The 25,113-nt window shown below is 38.9% G+C and overlaps 1 protein-coding gene across 5 annotated transcripts in view; it reads left to right on the top strand.

Moving 5' to 3' along the window:
• Positions 1-25,113, top strand: part of Slc12a6 (solute carrier family 12 member 6) — a 180,320-nt gene that overhangs the window by 30,293 nt on the left and 124,914 nt on the right. For 2 of the 5 annotated variants that reach the window (XM_004672533.3, XM_045156377.1), the window contains exon 1: positions 12,666-12,892. The exons of the other annotated variants lie outside the window; for them this stretch is intronic. In XM_004672533.3, the coding sequence (XP_004672590.1) occupies positions 12,781-12,892 (112 nt within the window). In that variant the 5' untranslated portion in view covers positions 12,666-12,780. Of the gene's footprint in view, positions 1-12,665; positions 12,893-25,113 lie in introns of those variants that run through there. 5 annotated transcript variants of the gene reach the window in all.

Below are 25,113 nucleotides of genomic sequence, written 5' to 3' on the forward strand. Positions count from 1 at the left end.
GTTTTAAAGTTTTCATTGTAGAGATCCTTCATTTCCTTGCTTAGGTTTATTCCAAGGTACTTTATTTATTTATTTTGGGGCAATTTTGAATTTTTTGAATTGATTTCCTCAGCATGTTTGTTGTTAGCATATAGGAAGGCTACTGATTTCTTTGTATTTATTCTGTATCCTGCTACAATACTAAAAATGTTTATCAGCTCTAACAGTTTGTTGGCAGAATTTTTAGAGTCCTTTATGTATAGAATTAGATAATCTGCAAATAATGATAATTTGATCTCTTCCTTTCCAATTTGTATCCCTTTTATGTGTGTCTCTTATTGTTATAGCTAATACTTCTAGTACTATATTAAATAAAAGTGGGGACAGTGGACACCCTTTTCTTGTTCCTAACTTTAGTGGAAAAGCTTTAAGTTTTTCCCCATTAATATTATGTTAGCTGTAGGTATGTCATAAATAGCCTTTATTATGTTGAGATAAGTCTTTCTATTTCCATTTTCTGTAGGGCTTTTACCATGAAGGGATGTTGGATTTTGTCAAATGTCTTTTCTGCATCTATTGAAATGATCATGTGATTTTTGTCTCTCAGTCCATTTATAAGTATATTATATTTATTGAATTGCAAAGTTGAACCATCCCTGCAACTCTGGGATAAAGCCTATTTGATTGGAGTAATGGTTTTTCTGATATATTCTTGTATTCTGTTTGCCAACATTTTGTTGAGAATTTTTGCTTCTATGTTCATGAGCAAGATTATTCTGTAACTTTCTTGTTTTGTTCTGTCTTTGTTTCATTTTGGTATCAAGTTGATGCTGACTTCGTAGAAGGAGTTTAGTAGTATTCCTTCCTTTTCTGTTTTATTGAAAAGTTTGAGAAGCATTGGTGTTAGTTCTTCTGTGAAGGTCTGGTAAAATTCACCAGTTAATCCATCTGGGCCTGGACTTTTTATAGTTGGGAGATTTTGTTTGTTTGTTTATTTTCTGAGGTAGGGTCTCACTCTAGCCCACGCTGACCTGGAATTCACTATATTGTCTCAGGGTGGCCTTGAACTCACAGTGATTCTCCTACCTCTGCCTCCCTAGTGCTGAGATTAAAGGCATGTGCTGCCATGCTTGGCTTAGTTGGGAGATTTTTTTTTTTTAATAATTGCTTGGATGTCTGTACTTGTTATAAGTCTATTTAAATGGTTTATCTCATCTTGATTTAATTTTGGTATGTCATATAAATGTAGGAAATCATCCATTTCTTTCAGATTTTCATACTTAGTGGAGTATATGTTCTAAAGTCCCCAGCAACATTTTGATATTTTAAAAAACATTTTAATTGTTTATTTGCAAGCACAGAAAGATAGATGAGAGAGAGAAAAAAAAAATATGGACATGCCAGGGCCTCAGTGCTCTGCAAACGAACTCTAGATGCACAATGCCACTTTGCATCTAGTTTTATGTGGGTACTGGGGAATCGAACTCAGCTTGTTAGGCTTTGCAGGCAAGCACCTTAACCCCTGAGCCATTTCTCCAGCCCCATTTTGATATTTTAAACAAATGTTTGCTTTCTTAGTAACAGATATAAAAAGTTTGCAAAAAAGATACATAAAGAAAGTGAATATACATCTTTAGCAATGAAAGTATGCTTTTCAGACTCTAAATTTAAACTCTAAATTTAAGTTGTGAACTGCTTATTATTTTCTGTCAGATGTTTACAACATTCTAGAAAAAAGCTATTCAGTATGGAGATAGTGTTGGCCTATTAGCTATTTATTACCTGTCTGTGAGGAAGCAAGCTTATAAATTAAGATTTGAGAAATGTGTGTAGAAGTTTTATAGATAAATTTTGTGTCTGTTGAATTTCATAATAATTTGGGAGTGGCTGGGGATATAACTCAGTGGATAGAGTACTTGCCTATCATGCACAAAGCTCTTGGTTTGATCCTCAGCACCACATAAGGTGGGCATGGTAGAAATACCTGAATCCAAACACTTGAAAAGTAGAGGCAAGAGAATCAGAAATTCAGAGTTGGAGGCCAGCCTGGGAGACATAAGACTGTATATAAATAAGTTAAATAAGTAAGTAAATAAATAAATAATAAAGGGCTGGAGAGATGGCTTAGCAGTTAAGGTGCTTGCCTGCATAGCCAAAGAACCCAGGGTTGATTCCCTAGTACCCACATAAAGCCAAATACACAAGGTGATTCATGGGTCTGGAGATAGTTTGTAGTGGCTAGAGACCCTGGCACACCCATTCTCTTTCTGTGCCCCCTGCAAATAAATAAAATATTTTGCCAGGTGTGGTGGTGCATACCTTTATTCCAGCACCTAGAAGGCAGAGGTAGGAGGAGTTCAAGCCATCCTGAGACTACATAGTGAATTCCAAGTCAGCTTGGGCTAATGTAAGACCTTACTTGAAAAGCCAAATAACTAAATAAATAAATAATTTTTTTTTTTTAAACTTGGGTTTATATTTGGTTTGCCTGCCTGCCTGCCTGCCTGCCTTTCTTTCTTTCTTTTTTTTTTTTTTTTGGTGGTAGGGTCTCACTCTAGCCTAGGCTGACCTGCAATTCACCATGTAGTCTCAGGGTGGCCTGGAACTCATGACCGTCCTCCTACTTCTGGCCTCCTAGATGCTGGGATTAAAGGTGTGTGCCCCACACCTGGCTATTTCATTTTTTTCTAGTTACTAATTTTTTCACAAAAATATTAGCACACAACTACTTGGAAATTTAAAGAAAAAGGTCCTATTGGGTATGGTGGCATATTCCTGTAATTCTAACACTACGGAAGTAGAGGCAGCAGGATTAGGAAGTTTGAGGCCAGTTCAGGTTACATGAAACTCTGTCTCAAAAAAAAAAAAAAAAAAAAAAAAAAAAAAACAACCAGAAATATTCTACCAGAGATGATCTGCAAAACACTGTTCTAATACCAATGTTTCATATATGTGTGTGTAACATTCTGAGTGATGCACACTCAATGGGGGAATGGAGGGAGTGGTGTTTCCCTACCATTGGTCCTTTGGAACCTAATATCTGAGTTTAAGTGGTGAATAGGTTAGCTCTTCATACAAGTGTATTATCCCTTCTCTAACACATATGGCATCTTTCCTCTCATGTATATGAAATAAAAATTAAAATTTTTGGAAATCTGTAATTATGATATTTTAAGGAAATAATATATATTAGAAATTTTGTCTCTCAAACACATCTCCAGATAAGTGAATTGTTGAATATTATGTTTATAAAGATTTAAGAAAATAGAATATGAAGAGCTTTCATCTGAGAAGAAAACAGAACGAGTTCTGGGTCAGCCTGGGCTAGGGTGAAACTCTGCCTCAAAAAACATTAAAATAAAATGAAAAGAAAAATCATAAAACTGCAGGAATTTAAGAGTGATTCAAAAGATTTGAATCTAGCTGGGTGTGGTGGTACACGCCTTTAATCTCAGCACTCAGGAGGTAGAGGTAGGGAGGATAACCATGAGTTTGAGGCCACCCTAAGACTACATAGTGAATTCCAGGTCAGCCTGGACTAGAGTGAAACTCTACTTCAAAAAACCAATAAATAAATAAATAAATAAATAACCCTACCTAATATGTATTCATGGAATTTAATGTTTTACCCTTGCTCTGTTTTTTCAAATATACCTATACCTTTGATAAAATTTAATTTCTTTTAAAAGTTAATTCTAAAATTTAAATATATTACAAAAATTTTAACATCTACAGGGTGCTTGTGAAAGTAAACAAAATGACATTTGTCACAATTCATATATTAAAAATACAAGAGGTTTTGTTTGCTGCTTACTGATAGTTTTCTGACATAATGGACCTATTCTGCCCATGAGTAGTTACTAGGTAATTTTTAGGAACCAGTTCCAACCAGATGTAGTAGCACTTGCCTGTAATTTTAGCCCTCAGAAATCTGAGGCAGCAGATCACAGGGTCCATGTCAGCCTGGGCTTCATCCTACATGACAAGACTGTCTCAAAACATCAGCAACATAAAGAACAGTTTTAGCAATAAGATCAGCTGTAGATTACAACTATCATTTCCCAAGAACCAAAGAGAAAAACTCACATATATGACTTGCCCTATAATTGAGTGCTTTTTCATCACGTAAGATAATAATTGTGTTACAGTCTGATAATCCTTACATTGAAATTAACATACTGGGGCTGGAGAGATGGTTTAGCGGTTAAGACACTTGCCTGCAAAGCTAAAGGGCCCAGGTTCAATTCCCCAGGACCCATATAAACCAGATGTACAAGGGGACACACACATCTGGATTTCTTCTGTAGTGGCTGGAGGCCCACACCCATTCTCTGTCTGTCTGTCTGTCTGTCTGTCTCTCTCCCTCTGCCTATTTCTTTCTCTCAAATAAATAATACTTTTTTTGTTTTTTAGAATTTTTTTTATTGATGTACTTGAGAGTGACAGACAGAGAAAGAAGCAGATAGATAGAGAGAAAATGGGTGCACCAGAGCCTCCAGCCACTGCAAACGAACTCCAGACGTATGCTCCCCCTTGTGCATCGGGCTAATGAGTCCTGGGGAATTGAGCCTTGAACCAGGGTTCTTAGTCTTCACAGGCAAATGCTTAACCACTAAGCCATCTCTCCACCCCATAAAAAATTTTTTTTTAAAAGAAAATAACATGCCACTGACTTTCCCTTAATTGTCTTTTCACTAACTTGTTAAAGAATGGGTTGAATAAACCGGGTGGGTGTGGTGGCACATGCCTTTAATCCCAGCACTTGGGAGGCAGAGGTAAGAAGATCACCATGAGTTCGAGGCCACTTTAAGACTACATAGTGAATACAGGTCAGCCTGGGCTAGAGTCAAACCTTATCTTGAAAAACAAACAAAAAATAAAGCACTGGTTATCATAAATTGTTAGCTGAATTTAAAAATGCATAATTGAATAGGGTAACATGGTGTTGCAGTCAGGCTTTACTTTGCAGTCAGGTTCGCATTGCTGGTAGAAATCACCCAACCAAGAGCAGCTTCTGGGAATAAGAGGTTTATTTTGGCTTACAGGCTTGAGGGGAAGCTCCACAATGGCAGGGGAAAATGATGGCATGAGCAGAGGGTGGACATCATCCCCTGGCCACCATAAGGTGGACCATAGCAACAGGGGAGTGTGCCCAACACTGGCATGGGGAAACTGGCTATGGAACCCATAAGCCTGCCCCCAATAATACATTCCCTCCAGGAGGCATTAATTCCCAAATATTCATCAACTGGGAACCTAGCATTCAGAACACCTAAGTTTATGGGGGACACCTGAATCAAACCACCACATTCCACCCCTGGCCCCCATAAACCATAACCATACATGATGTAAAATGCAATACATTCATCTAACTTTAAAAGTCCCATATCAATTCCAATGATGTTCATAGATCCCCATAGTCCAAGATCTTTGAACTGAGCCATGATAACAAAAAGTAATCCCCCCAAACCCATAATGGCACAGGATAAATATTCACACTGCAAAAGATAGCATTGAGCATAGCAAAGAAACATTCAGCTGATACAAGATTTAAAACAACCAGGGCAAACATCAACTCTGTAGCTTCAATTCTAACAACTCTAGCCAGTGACAAATCTCCAAGTCCAGTAATTCTAACCAGCAACAAGTCTCTGGTATTCCAACTCCACCCCTCCAGCTAGGCTACTCACAGTCCTGGAAAACTTCATCGGGCCGGCAGCTCTCCTTGGCAGCCATCTTGTGGTCCCGGCATCTCCACTGGGTCTCCACTGCAAGCCACGGTTCATCCTCATGCCCCCATGGGGTCTCCATGCAGGCATCCAACAAACCTGGTTCACACTGCCCATGGCCATTTCCAAAACACAAGACCGTGTTGCAAACTCAATGACCCTCTCTTTCCTGTATTTCTTATACTCCACAATGCCAGCTAGGGTGCCAGTTTGTTAATCCAGGGGGAGAATAAAACAGACTTTGAAGAACAAGACACTCCTTGAGCACTCAGGCCCCTTCAAAAGAATCAACATTCTTTCTGTTGCCCCAGCGCAGGTCAGCTAGCCCAGTCTCAAAGGTTGTAATCTCTTAATTGCAGCTGAATGGACAACAGTTCACCCAAAGATTTTTCTTTCTGTGCCGTATCCCTCTGCTCACACCAGTTCATTTCTACGCAAAGCAACCCTGCACAACTTCTCAGGACATGGGCATGAGAGCAAGCTTCTCACCCAAACTGCTAGCTCAGTCCAAGCAAAGCTCCTTCTCATCCTCATAAGCCAAACCTCATAGTCCATAGTTCTTACTGCATTCGGGTCTTGCAGCTCAGACCAGAAGAGTCCATCAAGCTGTATTTACAGAACTGCAAGGCATCTCTTAGGCCAAGGTTTCAAATCCTCCCACATTCCTCTTGAAAATCAGCTCCAAAAGGCCAAAGCCACACAGCCAAGTGTTGAGCAGCAATCCCATTTCTCCATACCACTTTACTGTTGTAGTCCAGTTTGCCTTGCTGGTAGAAATCACCCAACAAGAGTAGCTTCTGGGAAAAAGAGATTTATTTTGGCTTACAGGCTCAAGGGGAATCTCTATGATGGCAGGGGAAAACGATGGCATGAGCAGAGGGTGGACATCACCCCCTAGCCCACATAAGGTGGACAATAGCAACAGGAGAATGTGCCAAACACTGGCATGGGGAAACTGGCTATAAAACCCATAAGCCCGCCCCCAGTAATACACTCCTTCTAGGAGGCATTAATTCCCAAATATCCATCAACTGGGAACCTAGCATTCAGAACACCTAAGTTTATGGAGGACTCCTGAATTAAACCATCACACATGGTAAATTGTAATTTTAAAATGTTACCCAAATAGTTCCGTTATTCTGAAGAATTAGCATTCTTACTTTTTATATTTTATTTATTTATTTGAGAGAAAGAGAGAATGGGCACACCAGGGCCTCTAGCTACCTTGTACATCATCTGGCTTTAAATGGGTACTGGGTAATAAATATAGGGTCCTTAGGCTTTACAGGAAAGCGCCTTAACCACTGAGCAACCAGCCCAAGCATCCTAACTTTTTACAGATATAGTCATAGATGAAATGTTCTCTTCAATCTAATTAGTAATTAAATATGTATCATTTTCAACCTAATATAGAAAGCACTGTAGGAGTGATACCATTATAAATGCCCCTTTTGCCCTTGTCTGGCATTTGTATGCTACTATTTTAAAATGCCATACATTTTTTAATGTGATAATGTAAATATTTCAAATTTGCCTAACAACTGACAGCATTCAAGTCTCTCAACACTGAAGCACAGCATTTAGGCAGACCCTGATTTTTATGTGAACTGGAATTTAACCCTGAAGTGACTTTCTTTGTATGAAGACACACAAGATCTTTAGATTTCAGTGAGCTTTATTTGCAGTGTATTTTTCCAGCATTTGATTATGAAGATTTTTCAAATGTATAAAAATTTCAAGGAACTGCATAAATACTTACTAATTCTCATTACCTGTAGCTCCAGTTAACATGTTGCTATGTATGTTTGGCATATATTCCCTCCATTAATCTACTTTTTGCATATGTATTTGCATAATGAGCATTTGTTTTTATGTATGTGGTTTGTGTGTGTGTTTGTGCAGGTGCACCTGCATTTGTGTATGTGAATGTCAGCTGTTGATGACAGGTCTCTTCTTCAGTTGCTCTTCACTTTATTTTCTTCAAGACAGTCTCTTACTGAACCTGAACCTCACCCATTTAGGAAGTCAGGTTAGAGATTTGGCCCCAGAAATCCTCCTTTCTCCACTTCCCTAACACTGGGAATATAGGCAGTGCCACTCTATGTGGCAATTTATATGGGTGCTGGGAATCTGAACTCAAGTTCTCATGTTGATATGTGTGGCAGGCACCTTGGCTTCTGTGCCATCTCCCTAGTTTCCTATTTTTAGAGCATTTCAGAGCCATAGGCACAAAAATATTTCATCCTTAACCACATCAGTATGCTCATCACTTGTGTTATATTTAACTTATAATGCATAATATTTAAAATTTTTTTATTTATTTGCTCATGTGTGCATTTGTGTATGTGTATGGATCCAGCAGAGCCTCTTGCCTCTACAAATAAACACAAGATGCACCACTGTTTTGCATCTGAATTAACAACTTGGGAATTGATCCTGGGCCACCTAGCTTTGTAAGCAAGTGCTTTTAACCAGTGAGACATCTTCTCAGCCCCATGCATAATGTTTTGAGGTTCTTCTGGGGTATTGAATGTATTGGCGGTTTGTCCTTGTTCATTGTTGAATAACAAGTCAATTTTTCACTAAAGGTTGTTTAGCATATTAGTAGGTACCTAGACTGTTTACTATTTGGGCTTGGATGAATAAAGCTGATATAATCATTTGATTTTTTTGTAGATTTATCTTTTATTGCTCTTGGTTATTTTATTTTATTACTCTTGAAATTCACTATGTAGTCTCAGGGTAGCCTCATTTTTTTTTTTTTTTTTTAGTCTAGATTCTTAGATTCTGCATATGAAAGACAGCATGCCACCTTTGTTTTTCTGAGCCTGGCTTATATGGCTTAATATGATGATCTTCAGTTCCATGCACTTTGAGTTAGCAATTTTTGTGTGTGTGTGTGTGAGAGAGAGAGAGAGAGAGAGAGAGATATCTTTATTTACTTATTTGTCGCTAAATTCCATGTGATATTTAGTTCTGCCTGTTTTAAAACCTTATAAATTCATACATCATGTAGTATTTTGATTAAATTTTTTAGCATATTATTGAGATTGATCCATGTTGCCTTTATCAGTAGTTCATTCTTTTTATTCCTCACTAGTAATCCTTTGTTGGCCTGCATGGCACTCTTATTCCATTCTCTTGTGGATGTATAACTAGAGCATTTCTAGTTTGAGGATGTTTATGAATATAATGATATTAATATTTTGTGCATGTCCTTTTGTGGGGATTTATTTTCATCTTTGGAATAAACGTGTAGGAGCGGAATTCCTGAGTGATGGGGAAAGTACTAGGCTCTTTTCCACATTAGTTATCCCATTCCACAGCCCCAGTAACAATGCTTAAGAGTTCCTTTTGCTTGTCATTCTTGCCATATTCCGTATTATCTTAGTAACAATGACCCGTCTTGGCGGGGTGCAGTGGAATTGTGTGCATATTAAGTACTTCTTACATTTTCTTGAGCAGTTACCTTCTATTCACCTCACTCATGTATTCAGTTTTTCCTGGATTACTTTTAACTTAGTCTCCAGTTGTTAGGCCCTGCACTTTTATCTGCAGTTCATCCTAGGAGAAAACTATTATAAAACTGCTGACCTCTTTGGTACCAGCACATCAGTGTGGTAAATAAGTTACTCCTATCACAGATTAACAGGAGTTTGTCACATTCCTAGTTTGATAGATTTTTAGAGGGAGGAGTGACAGAAGAACATTTGTACCTAGACTTATACACACACACACACACACACAATTTATAAACATCATTGTTTTTGTTGATAAGCTATAGAAAATTCTCCACAGTTCAACTGTATTGATAAAATAAATGTGAAAGGTAGGATGCAACTGGAAATATCTCATGATACTAAAAAGTATTAACAAATTTTGAACCCTAAATATAATAGTGAAGTATTTGATAGTTCTCTTAAGTTTCTTCAAATAAGAGGAGCATCTCTATGGGCTGGAGAGATGGCTTAGTGGTTAAGGTGCTTGCCTGCAAAGTCAAAGGGCCAGGATTCAATTTCCCAGAACCCACATACACCAGATTTACAAGGTGGCACATGCATCTGGAGTTTGTTTGCAGTGGCTGGAGGCCCTGGCACGCACATTCATTGTCTCTTTCTCTCTCTCATCTATCTCTCACCCTCATCTACCTTCCTCTCTCTCAAATAAATAACTAAAAACCAAAAAGGAGTAGCTAAGTTAGCTGAGTTATAAACATGGAGAAATCACTAAGATGTGACTTCTGACTTTAATTTCTTTCAAATATAGAAGTAGAATCCAGGCATGTTGGCACTTGGGAGGCAGAGATAGGAGGATCACTATGAGGTCAGCCTGGGACTACAGAGTAAGTTCCAGGTCAGCCTGGGCTAAAATGAGATCCTACCTCAAAAAAAGTGGGGGGGAAGAAATACTGTGAGGCAGAGGTGGGAGGATTGCTATGAATTTGAGGCCACCTTAGAAGATATAGTGAATTTCACAGGTCAGTCTGGGCTAGAGGAAGACCCTACATTGAAAAATCAAAAAGAAATAAATTTCTCTGTGAATATTTTATCTTTTCTTTAGTAATTCTTAACCTTAATTGCACATTAAAACTTTCTGAAGGAGCTTTTAAAAGTTTTCTGGTGGGGGCGGGGGTTGGCGGCTGGAGAAATGGCTTAGTGGTTAAGGTGCTTGCCTAACAGTGGCTCATTTGCAGCAGCATAGACCCTGGCACTCCAATATGAACACACACGTGAAAATAATTTTTTAATATTTATTTATTTATTTGAGAGTTGTAAAGAGGCAGAGTGAGAGAGAGAGAATATATGGGTGTTCCAGGGCTTCCAGCCACTGCAAACGAACTCCAGATGCGTGTGCCACCTTATGAATCTGGCGTCTGTGGGTATTGGGGAATCAAACCAAGGTCCTTTGGTTTTGCAGGCAAGCACCTTAACTGCTAAGCCATCTCTCCAGCCCCAACACACACACACACACACACACACACACACACACACACACACACATACACACATACATACATATATTTTTAACCAGTCTTCTGGTCCAGGCTCTTCCCAAGCAATCATATCAGAATGTCTGAAATGGGACCTAGGTATCAATATTTTTTTAAGTTTTTATTTTTATTTATTTGTTAGAGATGGGGGGGGAGAGAGAGAGAGGGAGAGGGCGAAAAGGAGGGAGGAAGGAATAAAAAGGTGAATTAGGGCCTGTAGTCACTGCAGATGAACTCCAGATGCATGTGCCATCATGTGCATCTGGCCTATATGGGACTTGGAGAATCAAACCTGGGTCCTTGGGCTTCATAGGCAAGTACCTTAGCTGCTAAACAATCTCTCTAGCCCAGTATTTTTTTTTTAATTAAACACATACTTTGTATGGATACATCATGTGTTGGGACCTCAGTATTTTTAAACACTCTTAAGCTGAAAAAAAAAAAAATCCAATGTGTAGCCAAACATACAAACCAGTGCTATGAAGAACACATGAAATACAATTGAGGCAAGTGCATGTGAACTTCCTTTTAAATATGGTCTGTGTGCCACAAGGGCCTTGGGTGTTTTAAAGTTTACTTCACCATTTATGAGCACTGACTTTTCAGGCATCATCTGTAGCCAAATGTCTGCAATGAATAGACTAGATGGTGTGTGATGTAGTTTCTAGTGCAGTGCAAAGTGCAGAGTAAGTCTTTGACAGCTCTTGGAGTCTTTGTAGAAGTGAGTATCTGAGGAGCACAAGCGACTGTTAAACTGCACCGCCTAACTTGGCAGGTGGAAGACATCTCTAATAGCAAAGCCTTTACTGTACATCATCAAAATGGAAATTATACGGCTTGATTTACTGATCTCCCTGGCTGAGTAAGGCCTCAATTTTAATCATCTGACAGCTTAATACTGTTAGCTGGTGAGACCAAGTTAAATATGTTAAATATATGCTAAAGAATTATGTATGTATTTTTTAATTAGAAGGATTTCTTTTTTTAATATTTTACTTTTATTTATTTATTTGAGAGAGAATGGGTGTTCCAGGGCCTCCAGCCACTGCAAACGAATTCCAGATGCATGTACCCCCTTGTGCATCTGGCTTACGTGGGTCCTGGGGAGCCAAACCGCAGGGAAGTGCCTTAACTGCTAACCTATATCTCCAGCTCCAGAAGGATTTCTTTATATTCTTTTTCTTTTCTTTTTTTTTTTTTTTTGATTTTCGAGGTAGGGTCTCACTCTAGCTCATGCTGACTTGGAATTCAATATGGAGTCTCAGAATATTCTTTTTCTTTAAACATAATGTTGAAGCTTCAATTCAACACCAAAATTTCTGAACTTTTAAAAAATAGTTTGCTCTTTTTAAACAAAGTTGTACTTTTGACAAATTTAGTTTCTCTTCTTGGATGACATGGCATCTAGTGTCAGTAAATATAGTATCAATAACTGTGTTTTGTATAAAATATGTATATAGGTGTCAGTATTTGCTAAATGGATGTTTCTACCTGAAGGCTAAGAAACAGCTTTCAATGATTTGAATGACTTTTTTGTCCATATGCCTTGAAATAAAGCAATGACAGAAGCCTAACAGTATATCTTTTGCTTTCCAAGTTGATACAGTGCCAGTCTTTAAAGAGTGGTTTGTCAAACAAACTGCTCCCTGATCTTTCATGAGACATGAGAAGGCAGAGGCTGAGATGATGAGGTGCACAGGGGGTGGCAGTAATTGAGGAAACAAATGTAGGGAGCACACGGCTGATAGCAGTTGAACTTGTTCCAGGTTCCAGTTTTGTAGGCAGCCTGAGAAACAGCCCAGACAATCTTGGGGTTCTGCAGGTTAATAACAATAAGCAAGGGGTGGAGTGCTTAATCCTGTCAAGTGAATGATAAACACTGGAAGGCGTGTCCTGGAGCACTCAACTCCCTTGTGCTGTGGTCATGGTCACGTGAGCCCAGTACTTCCCGATTCCTGAGCTGTCTCCCTAGGAGAGAGACAGAGAGAGAGCTAGGGGTGGGAGAGAGAGAGAGAGAGAGAAAGAACGAACGCTGGAAGGGAATTTGAATGCAGAAAGAGCAAAGGGAGTATAACGCTGAGCATGCCGCACTTCACTGTGACTAAAGTAGAGGATGAGGAGGGCTCAGCCTCGAGTCCCCCAGTGACTGGTTCCACAGAAAGAAAAGCCCCAATCCAGAATTCCAGTGAACCAGGTGAGTGCTCCATGCTAAGCTCTGGGAACCTGTAGAATTTTCCAGAGGGCAATGGTAACTTGGCTCTCAGAATTCAAGATGCTTTCTTATAGATGGAGAAAAGGTGTTGTTGTTTTTTTTTTCCCCAGACATTTGTTTCACTACCTGTGTATCTGGTAACCACTTTTACTTTTTTTCAGGAACTGCTTTGTTTTCCTCCACAAAGTGTTGTCTGTGCTCATTACCAACAGGTGAAATTGAATCCGTGGCAATGTAGAGTTTTCAAGCAAAAAGCCAAGACAGCACAGTGGAGGCTGTTTTCTGTAGAACTTGGAATTCACTTTTTACTTACGGTTTAGATTTTACCTAGACAAGCCTCGTGTTCCACTGTTACACTTTGCAGTTTACATAATATATATAAAAAAGGGAGCACAGTTTCGTAGCTTTGTGCTGTGGATCTTGTACTTGTGACTCCTGGGGTGACTCAGAATTTTGCCTCAGTTTACCAGCTACACAGTAATTCAGTAGTGAATGGGCTAAGAATTCTCTAATGAGCCGAGTGGTGACCTATGCCTTTTAATCCAGAAGCAGAGGTGGGAGGATCACCATGAGTTCAAGGCCACCCTGAGACTACATAGTAAATTCCAGGTCAGCCTGGGCTACAGTGAGACCCTACCTTGAAAAAAAATTCTCTAATGTAAAGCACAAGTTCAATGGATAGTTACTAGGGGACTAGCATAGCATCGGTTAATACTTATTTGATGAATGTGCCTATACCTGTTATTTTCTCTAAATGTTAACAGTTGAGCTCTCCAGGGGAATTGTGGTTTTGAATTTTTAATCATGCAATTAAAATCATAGTTAATATTATAGTATTAATATAGGCATGGTTTGAATCCCCTTATTTAAAAAAAATATAAATTGTCAGCAACTTGTTTAGTATGTGAATAAAGCCTAAGAGAGACTCAGAATTCCTTTGAAAATCTTGATTTTATGATTTTAACTCAGCAAGTTACATATGGTCATTCTTCCTTGCCGTAAACAACTGTTGATCTCTCTTTCCCTCTCTTTCTTGCCAAGCTTTGTAAAACTTTTAAGAACTTTGAGGTAAGGACTATTAATAAAAATGTTCCTTTTGGTCTGGAGAGATGGCTTAGTGGTTAAGGAGCTTGCCTGTGATGCCTAAGGACCCAGGTTCATTTCCCCAGAACCCAAGTAAGCCAGATTTACAAGGTGATTCATACATATCTAGAGTTTATTTGCAGTGGCTAGAGGCCCTGGCGCACCCATTCATTCTCTCTCTGTCTCATAATATATAAAAATAGAAAAAAATGTTCCTTTTATTATTTCTTCTTCTAGTGAAAAAATTTATTTGGAGAACATAAGAAAGAAAGAAGGTTTTATGTAAAATGTCCATTAAGTGATTTTATTTTGCTGAATATTCAGGGAGATGAGCTATGGCAGCAAGTTGAACTTACTTTGAACTTATTTTATGTATTTATTTGAGGGAGAGACAGAGGCAGATGGGAAGAGAGAGAATGGGTGCACTAGGAACTTTTAGCTACTACAAATGAACTCCAGACACATGTGCCTACCTTGTGCTTTGGGCTTATGTGGGTACTGGGAAATTGAACCCAGGTCCTTAGCCTTCACAGGCAAACACATTAACTGCTAAACCATCTCTCTCCAGCCCTAATAAGACTCTAACTTGACATTTTCCATAAGAGCCCAGAAAGATTCTCTTAAATAAACAATTGTTTGGCAAGGGCACAACTGCTATAAATATGTTGTCTGAATTATCTTTAAGGTTAATTTGGAAGAAAAATGTACCTAGGAAATTTTTGAAAAAAGAAATATAACATATGAAAATATTTTAGAGTCCCCTCCCCTCCCAAGTATTTGTTTGAAATGCTATAACTTTCAGCTTCTTGTTATCCCAAGTTAATAAAGAAATAAATGTGGCTGGAAAGATGGCTCAGTATTTAAAGGCCCTTGTTTGCAAAGCCTGACAGCCCAGGTTTGATTCCCTAGTACCCATTTAAAGCCAGAAGCACAAAGTGGTACATATGTCTGGAGTTCGTTCGTAATAGCAAGTGGCCCTGGCTTGCCAATTCTCATTCTTTGTGTCTCTCTCAACCTCTCTCTCTCTCCTTGCAAATAAATAAATAAAATATTTTTAAAACTCCATGAAACCCAATATTTTCCATAATTAGCATGAATAATAAGCAAATGCTAACTTGTTTGTGCGTTTTATCACAACACTTTAAACACTGGTAAGTTATGCAATTAGTTATGCAAACTATTCATACTTAAAAGTCTGACCATCCTTTAAAACGTGTTGTTTAAAAATGCTTTTATTTACTTATTAGAAAGAGAGAGAAGGCCGGGTGTTGTGGTGCTCACCTTTATCCCAGCACTTGGGAGGCAGAGGTAGGAGGATCACCGTGAGTAGGAGGATCGCAGTGAGTTTGAGGCCACTATGAGACTACATAGTTCATTCGAGGTCAGCCTGGACCAGAGTGAGATCCTACTTTGAAAAGAAAGACAGAGAAAGAGTATGGGCATGCCTGGGCCTCTTCCCACCGCAAATGAACTCCAGACACATGTGCCATATTGGTCATCTGTCTTTACATGTATAATGAGGAATTGAACCAGGGCTAGCAGACTTTGCAAGCAAGTACCCTTAACTGCCGAGCCATCTCTCCAGCCCTAAAATGTGTTTTCAAAAGATATTTATTTGAACTAGAAAAGTGAATGGTTTGAGATAAAGTAGAAATATGAATGTAAAGATAAACTAATTTGAAGTATTTTAATTTTTAAAAATATTTTTTCATTCATGTGTGTTTATTGTACATGTTACTGGGTTACATAAGGACATTTTCATGCAAATATATCATGTAAGTATGTTAAATCTTGCCATGCTAGGTACTTGGATGCTAATATGGCAGAAGCCTGCTTAATTTGGGATTCAAAAGGAAAAGGAAAATTCATTTCTGTAACATCTTTAACATCTTTTGTTTTGCTTTGTTTGTTTTCCTCCTCTCCACTGTGTATTCTCAGCAACCTGTTCATAAAAATAGTATTATCATACTGTATTATAATCATCTGCTTGCTTCTCTCTCCCCTGGCAGGCTGATTTTTAAGCAACTTGAGGAAAGAAACTTTGTCCAGTCATTTCTGTGCCCAGGTCCTAAGTAACACAGTGAGCAGTTTAATGAGGAGACTTGTTCTCTGCCTTTTGCCTCAGCAAGCCTCACACTGAGTGTTGTACTTCTGTTCCTTACGCTACAACCGTGTTATGTTTTAGGTTTCCCACTAAGGCAGCAAAATGGCTTTGGAGAATCCCAGACCTAATAATTACTACTAATTATTAGTCATGATAATTTGTAATAATTAGTACCTGAGTGACTTTCTACAGACTACTTACCTTTTTTCTTTATTGATGAAACCAAGGGAATAACAGTCCTTACTTTGCTGGGTGACGGTGAGGCGTGCATGGGATAGTATGACATCATCAGTACTTAGAAATAACAATAGCTTTATTTCTTTTTGTTTGTTTGTTTTTATTCACTTACTTACAACAGAGAGATAAAGAGAAAGGAAAGAGACAAAGAGAATGGTTCATCAGGGCCTCCAGCCAATGCAGATGAACTCTAGATGCATGTGCCACATGTGCATCTGGCTCTACATGGGTACTGGGGAATTGGACCCAGGTTATTAAGCTTTGCAGGCAAGTGCCTTAACTGCTGAGCCATCTCTCCAGCCCCCTTTTATTTCTTACAGTGTGGGTCAGTGGTTCATTAAGAAAAAGAAACAGGTTTGGATGACAGATGGTGGAAAGAGTAATAAATTGCCTAGAGAGAATCTTAGATCAGCAACTCCTAGCAGGATACCCAACAAATTCTTGAGGGAAGGTTTAGAGAAAACTGTAACAAGCAATTAATCACTTGCAGGATACAGAAGATCAAGGTAATTCACAAATTTGTGCTACAGAGGCAGGAGGTAAACAAGGAGGGTAAACTGAGGCCACTTATTGAATGACATCAGTTAATGTCTTCTCCCCACTCTGTGATGAGGTGACCCCAAGGCTGATGACAATACCAGAGCCAGTATTCAAGCTTAAATTCTATGTGCTCCCAATCACATAGTTGTACTGAGTCCCAATATACATGGCTCATGGGCTGTGATATGGGTATTATTAAATCCATTTTTTTCTAGGTGTGATGGCACAAGCCTGTAATCCCAGCACTGTGGAGGGTGAGGCAGAAAGATTATGATTTTGAGGCTAGCCTGGGATATATGTAGCAAGACTATCAGGAAGGGGAAAAATAGCCAAACAAACAAACAAACAAAAAAAAAAACACCCTGATATTTTATAGGATTACTATGATAGAGTTTTACTGTTCCTTGCATTTACTTAACCAGATACGTGTGCTACATTCATTTCTGTATTTAAATATTTATTAAGTTCATAAATATTTTTATTAGATAATTTTTCCAGATCTTCACCCTGCTCCTCAAATCTTCTTGGAGTAGCTATGAATAAGGCAGATCTGGACTGCTTGAATGTCTCCTTACTAGTCACAGTAGGTAGCAGCTTGGAAACTGTTCCCTACCTTTCAAATAAGATCCTAAGGAAATTTTCAAAAATGGATCTGTAGCAATGAAGGGAGAAATGTATATTATCAAACATCATCTCCAAACATCGACTCAGTGCAAATACAAGTGGCAGGAGAGCATACTATGAGAGACCTCTGCTAAGTGAAGGTTAAATTTTGTTAACTCACAGGATTAAACTGTTAGTTAAATATTAGTTCTTTTTACTTGTGAAATGTTCTCGCAAAGGTGACTCTCGACTACCTCCTTTTATTGAACTCAGCTGAAGATTCTCATTCATGTAGATATGAGAGTTTCTGTACTGAAGATTGATAGTGAGGCTGCCAGCATACAACTGTATTCCCAGCTATTCAAGAGGATGAGGGAGGAGGGCTTTAGTTCAGGTGTTGGAGGCCAGTCTGAGGAGCATAGCAAGACCCTTATCTCAAAAACATTTAAAAAGCTTGTTATTAGAGCCGGGCGTGGTGGCGCACGCCTTTAATCCCAGCACTTGGGAGACAGAGGTAGGAGGATCGCCGTGAGTTCGAGGCCACCCTGAGACTACATTGTTAATTCCAGGTCAGCCTGGGCCAGAGTGAGACCCTACCTCAAAAAACTAAAAAAAAATAAAAAATAAAATAAATAAAAAGCTTGTTATTATTTCTTCCTTTTAACTATTTACATAGGACTTTTAACAACTAAGATAACAGAAACATAGATCTGTATGTTCTATTATCTGCCATGATTCTTTTCTTATCCAAGAATTTAACACAGGATACAAATTTCAACATGTTCCCTTCCAGTTCTTTACATTATAAACACTGTATAGCTCGTGGTTTTTATTTATCATGTCTTCCTGATGGTCTGGGCATTTTTACTTTATATGTCAACACGATGTGATCACAGTTTCTAGGATTTCTCATGTAGAACTTTTCTTGTTTAGTGTTCCAGCCCTGGTATACTAACTGCTACTTTGGCCTCACCAGAGAGCTGCCAGATTGAAACTGACTGAACTCAATAAAGATAAAACCTCTATAAAAATGCATGTACACTGGGTGTGGTGGTGCACACCTGTAATCTCAGCACTTGGGGAGGCTGAAGTAGGAGGTTACATAGACCCTGTCACAAACAAAACAGAAAAGCCCCCAAATACGCGCGCGCGCGCACACACACACACACACACACACACACACACTCACTTTCTCTCTCTCTTCATTTAATGGTTATTAAGTTGTTTTTATATTCTTCACTAAACATTTAGGAGTAGAAAAATGAACTTAATATAGCCTATTTTAGCATTTCTTTGTGGTTTTTTTGTTTGTTGTTGGTTTTTCAAGGTAGGGTCTCACTCTGGTCCAGGCTGACCTGGAATTAACTATGTCGTCTCAGGGTGGCCTCGAGCTCATGGTAATCCTCCTGCCTCTGCCTCCCTATTGCTGGGATTAAAGGTGTGCACCACCACTCCTGGCTTTTTTTGTTTTTTTTTTTATTTACTTATTTGTGGGGTGGGGAGAGATAAAGAGATTGGGCATGCAAGGGCCTCTTGCTTCTGCAAATGAACACCACTGGCTTTACATGGATAATGGGAAATTGAATCGGCCAACAGGCTTTGCAAGCAAGCGCTTTTAACAACTGAGCAATCTCCCTAGCCCCATATTGTAACCTTTCTTTTTTAAAGAAAATATGGAGTACTTTACAAATTTGCATGTCATCCCTGCACATGGGTCATATGTGCTGCCAAAATGAGCAATATTATAATATTTCTTTTTTTATTTTGAGTAATATCTTTTATTTTTATTTTTTTAATTTTTATTAGCATTTTCCATGATTATAAAAAATATTCCATGTTAATTCCCTTCTTCCCCCACACTTTCTTCTTTGAAATTCCATTCTCCATCATATTACCTCCCCATCACAATATTTCTTTTTTCATTGTAATATTTCATAACCTACACCATATATCAGATTTCAGACTGAATTAAAATATAGGATGTAGGTTAAGAATTTTGGGGCGGAGGATTTCAAGGTAGGGTCTCTCTCTAGCCCAGGCTGACCCGGAATTCACTATGAAGTCTCAGGCTGGCCTCAAACTCACAGCAGTCCTCCTACCTCTGCCTTCTGAGTGCTGGGATTAAAGGCATGTGCCACTATGTCTGGCAGGTAAACACTAAAGAATCTACCATTTATTGGTTTTGCTATATTGAAAGAAATAATTTTAAGTAGAAAATGTCACCAACGTTATATTAATAATACTAGCTACCATTGTTAAGACTCGTGACTAGTAGAGACAATAGTCAAACCAGGCATTTAACAAATACTAGCTTCATTCAAACAACAATAACCAAGACAGATAACTACCACACAATTTTAGAGATTAAGAAAGTGAATTTCCAGGAATAGGCAATTATTTAAGTAGCAGATGTGAAATTCAAGCTCTGGTATATGTGTCTCTAAACCCTTTTGTCTTTTCACCACTCTACTCTCTCACCCCTTTAAAAAATTTTTTTGTTCTTTCAAGGTAGGTTCTCACTCTGATTCAGGCTGACCTGGATCTTACTTTGTAGCCCAGGCTGGCCTTAAACTCATGGTGTTCCTTCTACCTCTGCCTCACAAATGCTGGGATTAAAGGTGTGCCTGGTTCCCACTACTTTAAACATGCACATTTTTTATTTTATTTTATTATTTTTGAGGTAGGGTCTCATTATAACCCAAGCTGACCTGAAATTCAACATATATTCTCAGAGTGGCCTCAAACTCACAGCAATCCTCCTACCTCTGCCTCCCAAGTACTGGGAATAAATAAAGGCATGTGCCACCATGCCCACTTATTTTATTTTTTTAAATTTTATTTTTTTATTTTTTTAAATTTGTTTGGAGAGAGAATGAGAATATGGGTTTGCCAAAACCTCTTGTCACTGCAAATGAACTCAAGACACATGTGCCACCATGTGCATCTGGCTTATGTGTGACCTAGAGGATTGACCCTGGGTTCTTAGGCTTTGCAGGCATGCGCCTTACCTGCTAAGCCATCTCTCCGGCCCATAACTTCTATCTAAATGTACAATATTTTTCCAAATAAGGCAACAAGTGAGAAATCTGAACAAGCAAGAACTTGGCTTGATGTGACAGTCCTTTAGTAACCACCTACTCTACTCACATTTCTACGAAATTGCACGTTTACCAATGAGGTAGAAATGGGAGACGTAAAGACTGCGAGCAGTGGTGGGAAAAAATAGACATTGACAAAATACTTGAATTTTAATTTAAAACTATATGCCACCAAAATAGTACAAGATATCTTAATTTAAATGTATTAAAAAATATCACCTTATTGGTCTTTTTTCTTTTTTTTTTTTTTTTTTTTTGGCTTTTTGAGTTAGGGTTTCACTCTAGTTCAAGCTGACCTGGAATTCACTATGTAGTCTCACGGCGAACCTCCTACCTCTGCCTTTGGAGTGCTTAAAGATGTTTAATCCTCCAAGGATTAAATGCATGTGCCACCACACCTGGCACCTTATTAGTCTTATTATTACTTAGAATTAAGGTAGATAGAAGTAATTCTACTTATAAGTAAATATTCTGGTAGAACATAGATGTAGTTGAATTGAATGTGACTCACAGATAGCATAAACTGTTTCCATCAGTTCTAACCCATATTAAAAGTAGATCCTAGAATTTAGGAGGCAGAGGTAGGAGGATAGCTGTGAGTCTGAGGTCACCTTGAGACTACATGGTTAATTCCAGGTAAGCCTGAGTTAGAATGAGAACTTACCTTGAAAAGCCAATAAATAAATAAAAGAAAAACAAAAAAACACAACAACAACAACAACAAAAAGTAGACCTCCTCATTTCCCATCCTGTGTTCTTTCCACTGCAGTGCATAACTTTCTGTGAGAGAAGGTTCTGATGTTAAGATTAGAAGTGGTCAACTCTAGAATATGAGTTCACAAAATTTTTCTTTTTTCTACCTCATAGTCTTTGTTGTATATTTTTCTTTATCCAAATTCTGTTTTTATTGCCTTCATGACATACAAAGTTCATAGAACTGGGCTGGAGAGATAGTTTAGTGGTTGAGGTGCTTTCCTGCGAAGCCTTAGGGCCCATGTTGTACTTTCCAGATCCCACATTAGCCAGATGCACAATGGTGAGGCAAAGGCAAGATTTCACATACCCATTAGGTGGCACAAGTATCTGGTGTTCAATTGCAATGGATGAGGCCCTGGTGCACCAATTCTCTATCTCTCTTCTCTGTTTCTCTCATTCTCTCTGAAAAAAAAAATTTTTAAGTACATAGAACCATATTTACTTTGATTACCTCAATTTCATACTCATTTCCTCCAAAATGATGTGTGTTCTTCCTAACTTTGACTGTTATCACTATCTGTTAGCACTCAGGTACAGTTTGTAGTCTGTCTTAAGCTTGCAGTTGAATTGGAACCAAATGCATATGGTTGGTTTGTTTTAAGGCTTCACTATACAGCTGGAGCTGATTTCAAACCTGTGATCATCCTCTCTTGGCCTACCTAATGCACACACTTACTACCATGCCTGGACTTGTAATTATGTCTTCATTTGCACTGTGAATTATATGAGGGTTTTAATATGTTTTTGGAAAATTATTTTTTTTCTTTTTTTGATGTTCTTATTTTATTTTTATTGACAACTTCCATAATGTAATCAATATCCCATGGCAATTCCCTTCTTCCCCCCACCTTCCCCTTTGAAACTCCATTCTCTGTCATATTCTCCCCCCCTCCCCAATCAGTCTCTTTCATTTTGCTGTCATGATCTTTTCCTCCCATTATGATGGTCTTGTGTCAGGTACTGTGAGGTCATGGATATCCAGGCCATTTTGTTTCTGGAGAGCGTGTTGTAAGGAGTCCTACCCTTCCTTTGGCTCTTACATTCTTTTTGCCACCTCTTCCACAATGGACCCTGAGCCACAGAAGGTGTGATAAAGATATTTCAGTGCTGAGCACTCTTTCACTTCTTCTCAGCACTGTGGTGCCTTCGGAGTAATGCCAAGGTCACTGCCATCTGAAAAGAGAAGGTTCTGTATCCCAAAGTGAGAGTAGCATTAATATATGGGTATGAACATTAAGAGAAGTGCTTACTGGGCAGTTTGGTGAGCATAGTATATACATTTAGTCAAACACCAGCAGATGTTACACCCCTAGGGCTCATTATCCCTGTCATAGGTTTTTAGTATTAGGGATGTATTCCCTCCCATCAACAGGCCTCCAGTCAAATTAGAGAGCAATTGGTTTACCCCATGACAGACATGCCACTATTACACTCATTGGCTCATTTGGTCTAGCTGGCCAAATACAAGGCTTGCAGTGTCCACCATGGAGTATCTTTGCTGGTGATTTCTCTTTCTCCCATTGAACTGTATGCAGTGTAGCTTTTTCCAGCTTTCTGTCAGATGGTCTACATGGAGGAGATTTTCAGCTCAGCTTCAGCAGGATTTCTCAATGGTCTTGCACCCCAAGTATGTGGAGTCTTCAGCAATAGGGTCTTACCATCTATTCCTGGTGGGAAACCAAGGGCCTCGGCAATAGCCTAGAATTTTTTTGGGGGGGTATCAGGGACCTCCCTGGCCAACAACTCACTGGAAGGTATCACATTCCTGGCACTGAAAATTTTCTAATAGCAATCTATAGCTTCTGAATGTTGCATTATTCAAAAAAGTAGATTTCCATGTGACATATTTATATCCTCTTAGATTTTGTTTAGCCTTCCCTCCACCTTTCCTTTACTCAATCTGTTCCCCTGACCTCACTTAGGCCTTTTCACCCCCATTAATATGTTCTTCTACTTACATAGATACAATACCATCCTATTAAATCCCCCTCCCTCCTTTTCTATACCCTTTATATCTCCTTTCTAGCTTACTGGCCTCAAGCAGGGGATTTATTTTAGCAGGAGACCAAAATGAAAGTTAGATTGTAGTGATTATTGCATGAATATATTAAGAAACATTAAACTAAACACTTTAGATGAATCAATTGTTAGATCTTTCTTGTTCTGCCATAATACAATAGAACATACTGGGTATTGTACACTGAAAGACATTTTTTGGTTCATGGCTCTAAAAGCTGGGAAGTCCAAACTGAAGGTATCAGTATTAGGTGTGGCCTTTTGCTGCTGTGAAAGCAAGAGAAGGGGACTAAACTAGTTAGAACAAACTTGCTCCCACAAAAATAATGATAATCCATTAAGAACTCAGTCCCCTCATAGTTTATCACCTTTTATTAGCTCTTTCCCTTCTAATACCATTGCATTTGGGGTTGTTTCTAACACTTCATTTTCTTCAGGACACATTCAGACTATAGCTTTTTTGTTGATTTTTTTTTTTTTTAAACAGGAAAGGCCTAAGCCATCTCTCTAGCCCTGATTTTATTTTATTTTATTTTCACAATTTTTATTAACATTTTCCATGATTATAAAAAATATCCCATGGTAATACCCCCCCCCACTTTCCCCTTTGAAATTCCATTCTCCATTGATATTGATATTGTTATTGTTTTTCGAGGTAGGGTCTCATTCTAGCCCAGGCTGACCTGGAATTCACTTTTTATTCTCGGGGTGGCCTCAACTCATAGCAATCTTCCTACCTTTGCCTCCCAAGTGCTGGGATTAAAGGCATGTGCTGCCATGTCTGGCCTAGCTTTTTTTTTTGTTTTGTTTCCAAGGTAGGGTCTCACTCTGGTCCAGGCTGACCTGGAATTAACTATGTAGTCTCAAGGTGGCCTCAAACTCACGGTGATCCTCCTAACTCTGCCTCCTAAGTGCTGGGATTAAAGGCATGTGCCACCACACCTGGCTTTTTCTGATTTTAGGTAAAGTAGCTAGTATTAGTAATGTGCAAGAACTTAGTCTTCAAGATATCCTGAATGAAACAACCCAGTCTCAAAACCATCTGGTGAAATCATCTGGGCTCCGAAGGGTATGGGAAGCTTTAGCCCTCCAGCTTTTCATTTGTAGTCTCTCTCTTTGGGCAGCACACCTTGAACTTTCCAGATTTCCTTGGCAGACATGCTATGATTCTGGCATCTCCAAATCCTGGGGTATCCTTTGCAACTTATGGTTCATATTCATAGCTTCATGCACTGGCTTCTCAGGTATTCCAATGCCACCACATATTGCCTGGTTTAAGAGACTCCTTGGAACCATGGCACAAGCTCACTAATCTCCTCAGTGTTGTATCTTTCATGTCTCCCAAATGAGCACCATGTGGCTGATGCTGCCAAATTCTGCTGTCAGCTGAAGATACAGCCTTGCCCCTTCAGCCCCAGCAGCTGTTGCCTTTGTCTGCCTTTGTGATTGTTTTTCAAGTAGGGGATCTCCTCACCAGCATTCTCAGTTAAGGCTCTCTCCTTTCAAATGGATTGATGCTCTCAGGATACAAGCATAATGCAGCCAGATCCTTTACCACAATATCACAGAAATAGCCCCTAGCACAGTTCCTGATCAGAGTTCCTGTTTTTCTCTGATACCCCAAAAGAATCAAGTCTGTCTGCATTTCTCTCAGCCTGTGAAGCCTAAGGACCCCGGTTGGAGGCTCCATTCCCCGGGACCCACGTTAGCCAGATGCACAAGGGGGTGCACACGTCTGGAGTTCGTTTGCAGTGGCTGGAGGCCCT

This window comes from Jaculus jaculus, chromosome 8 (assembly GCF_020740685.1).
Source record: "Jaculus jaculus isolate mJacJac1 chromosome 8, mJacJac1.mat.Y.cur, whole genome shotgun sequence".
Lineage (NCBI taxonomy): Eukaryota > Metazoa > Chordata > Mammalia > Rodentia > Dipodidae > Jaculus > Jaculus jaculus.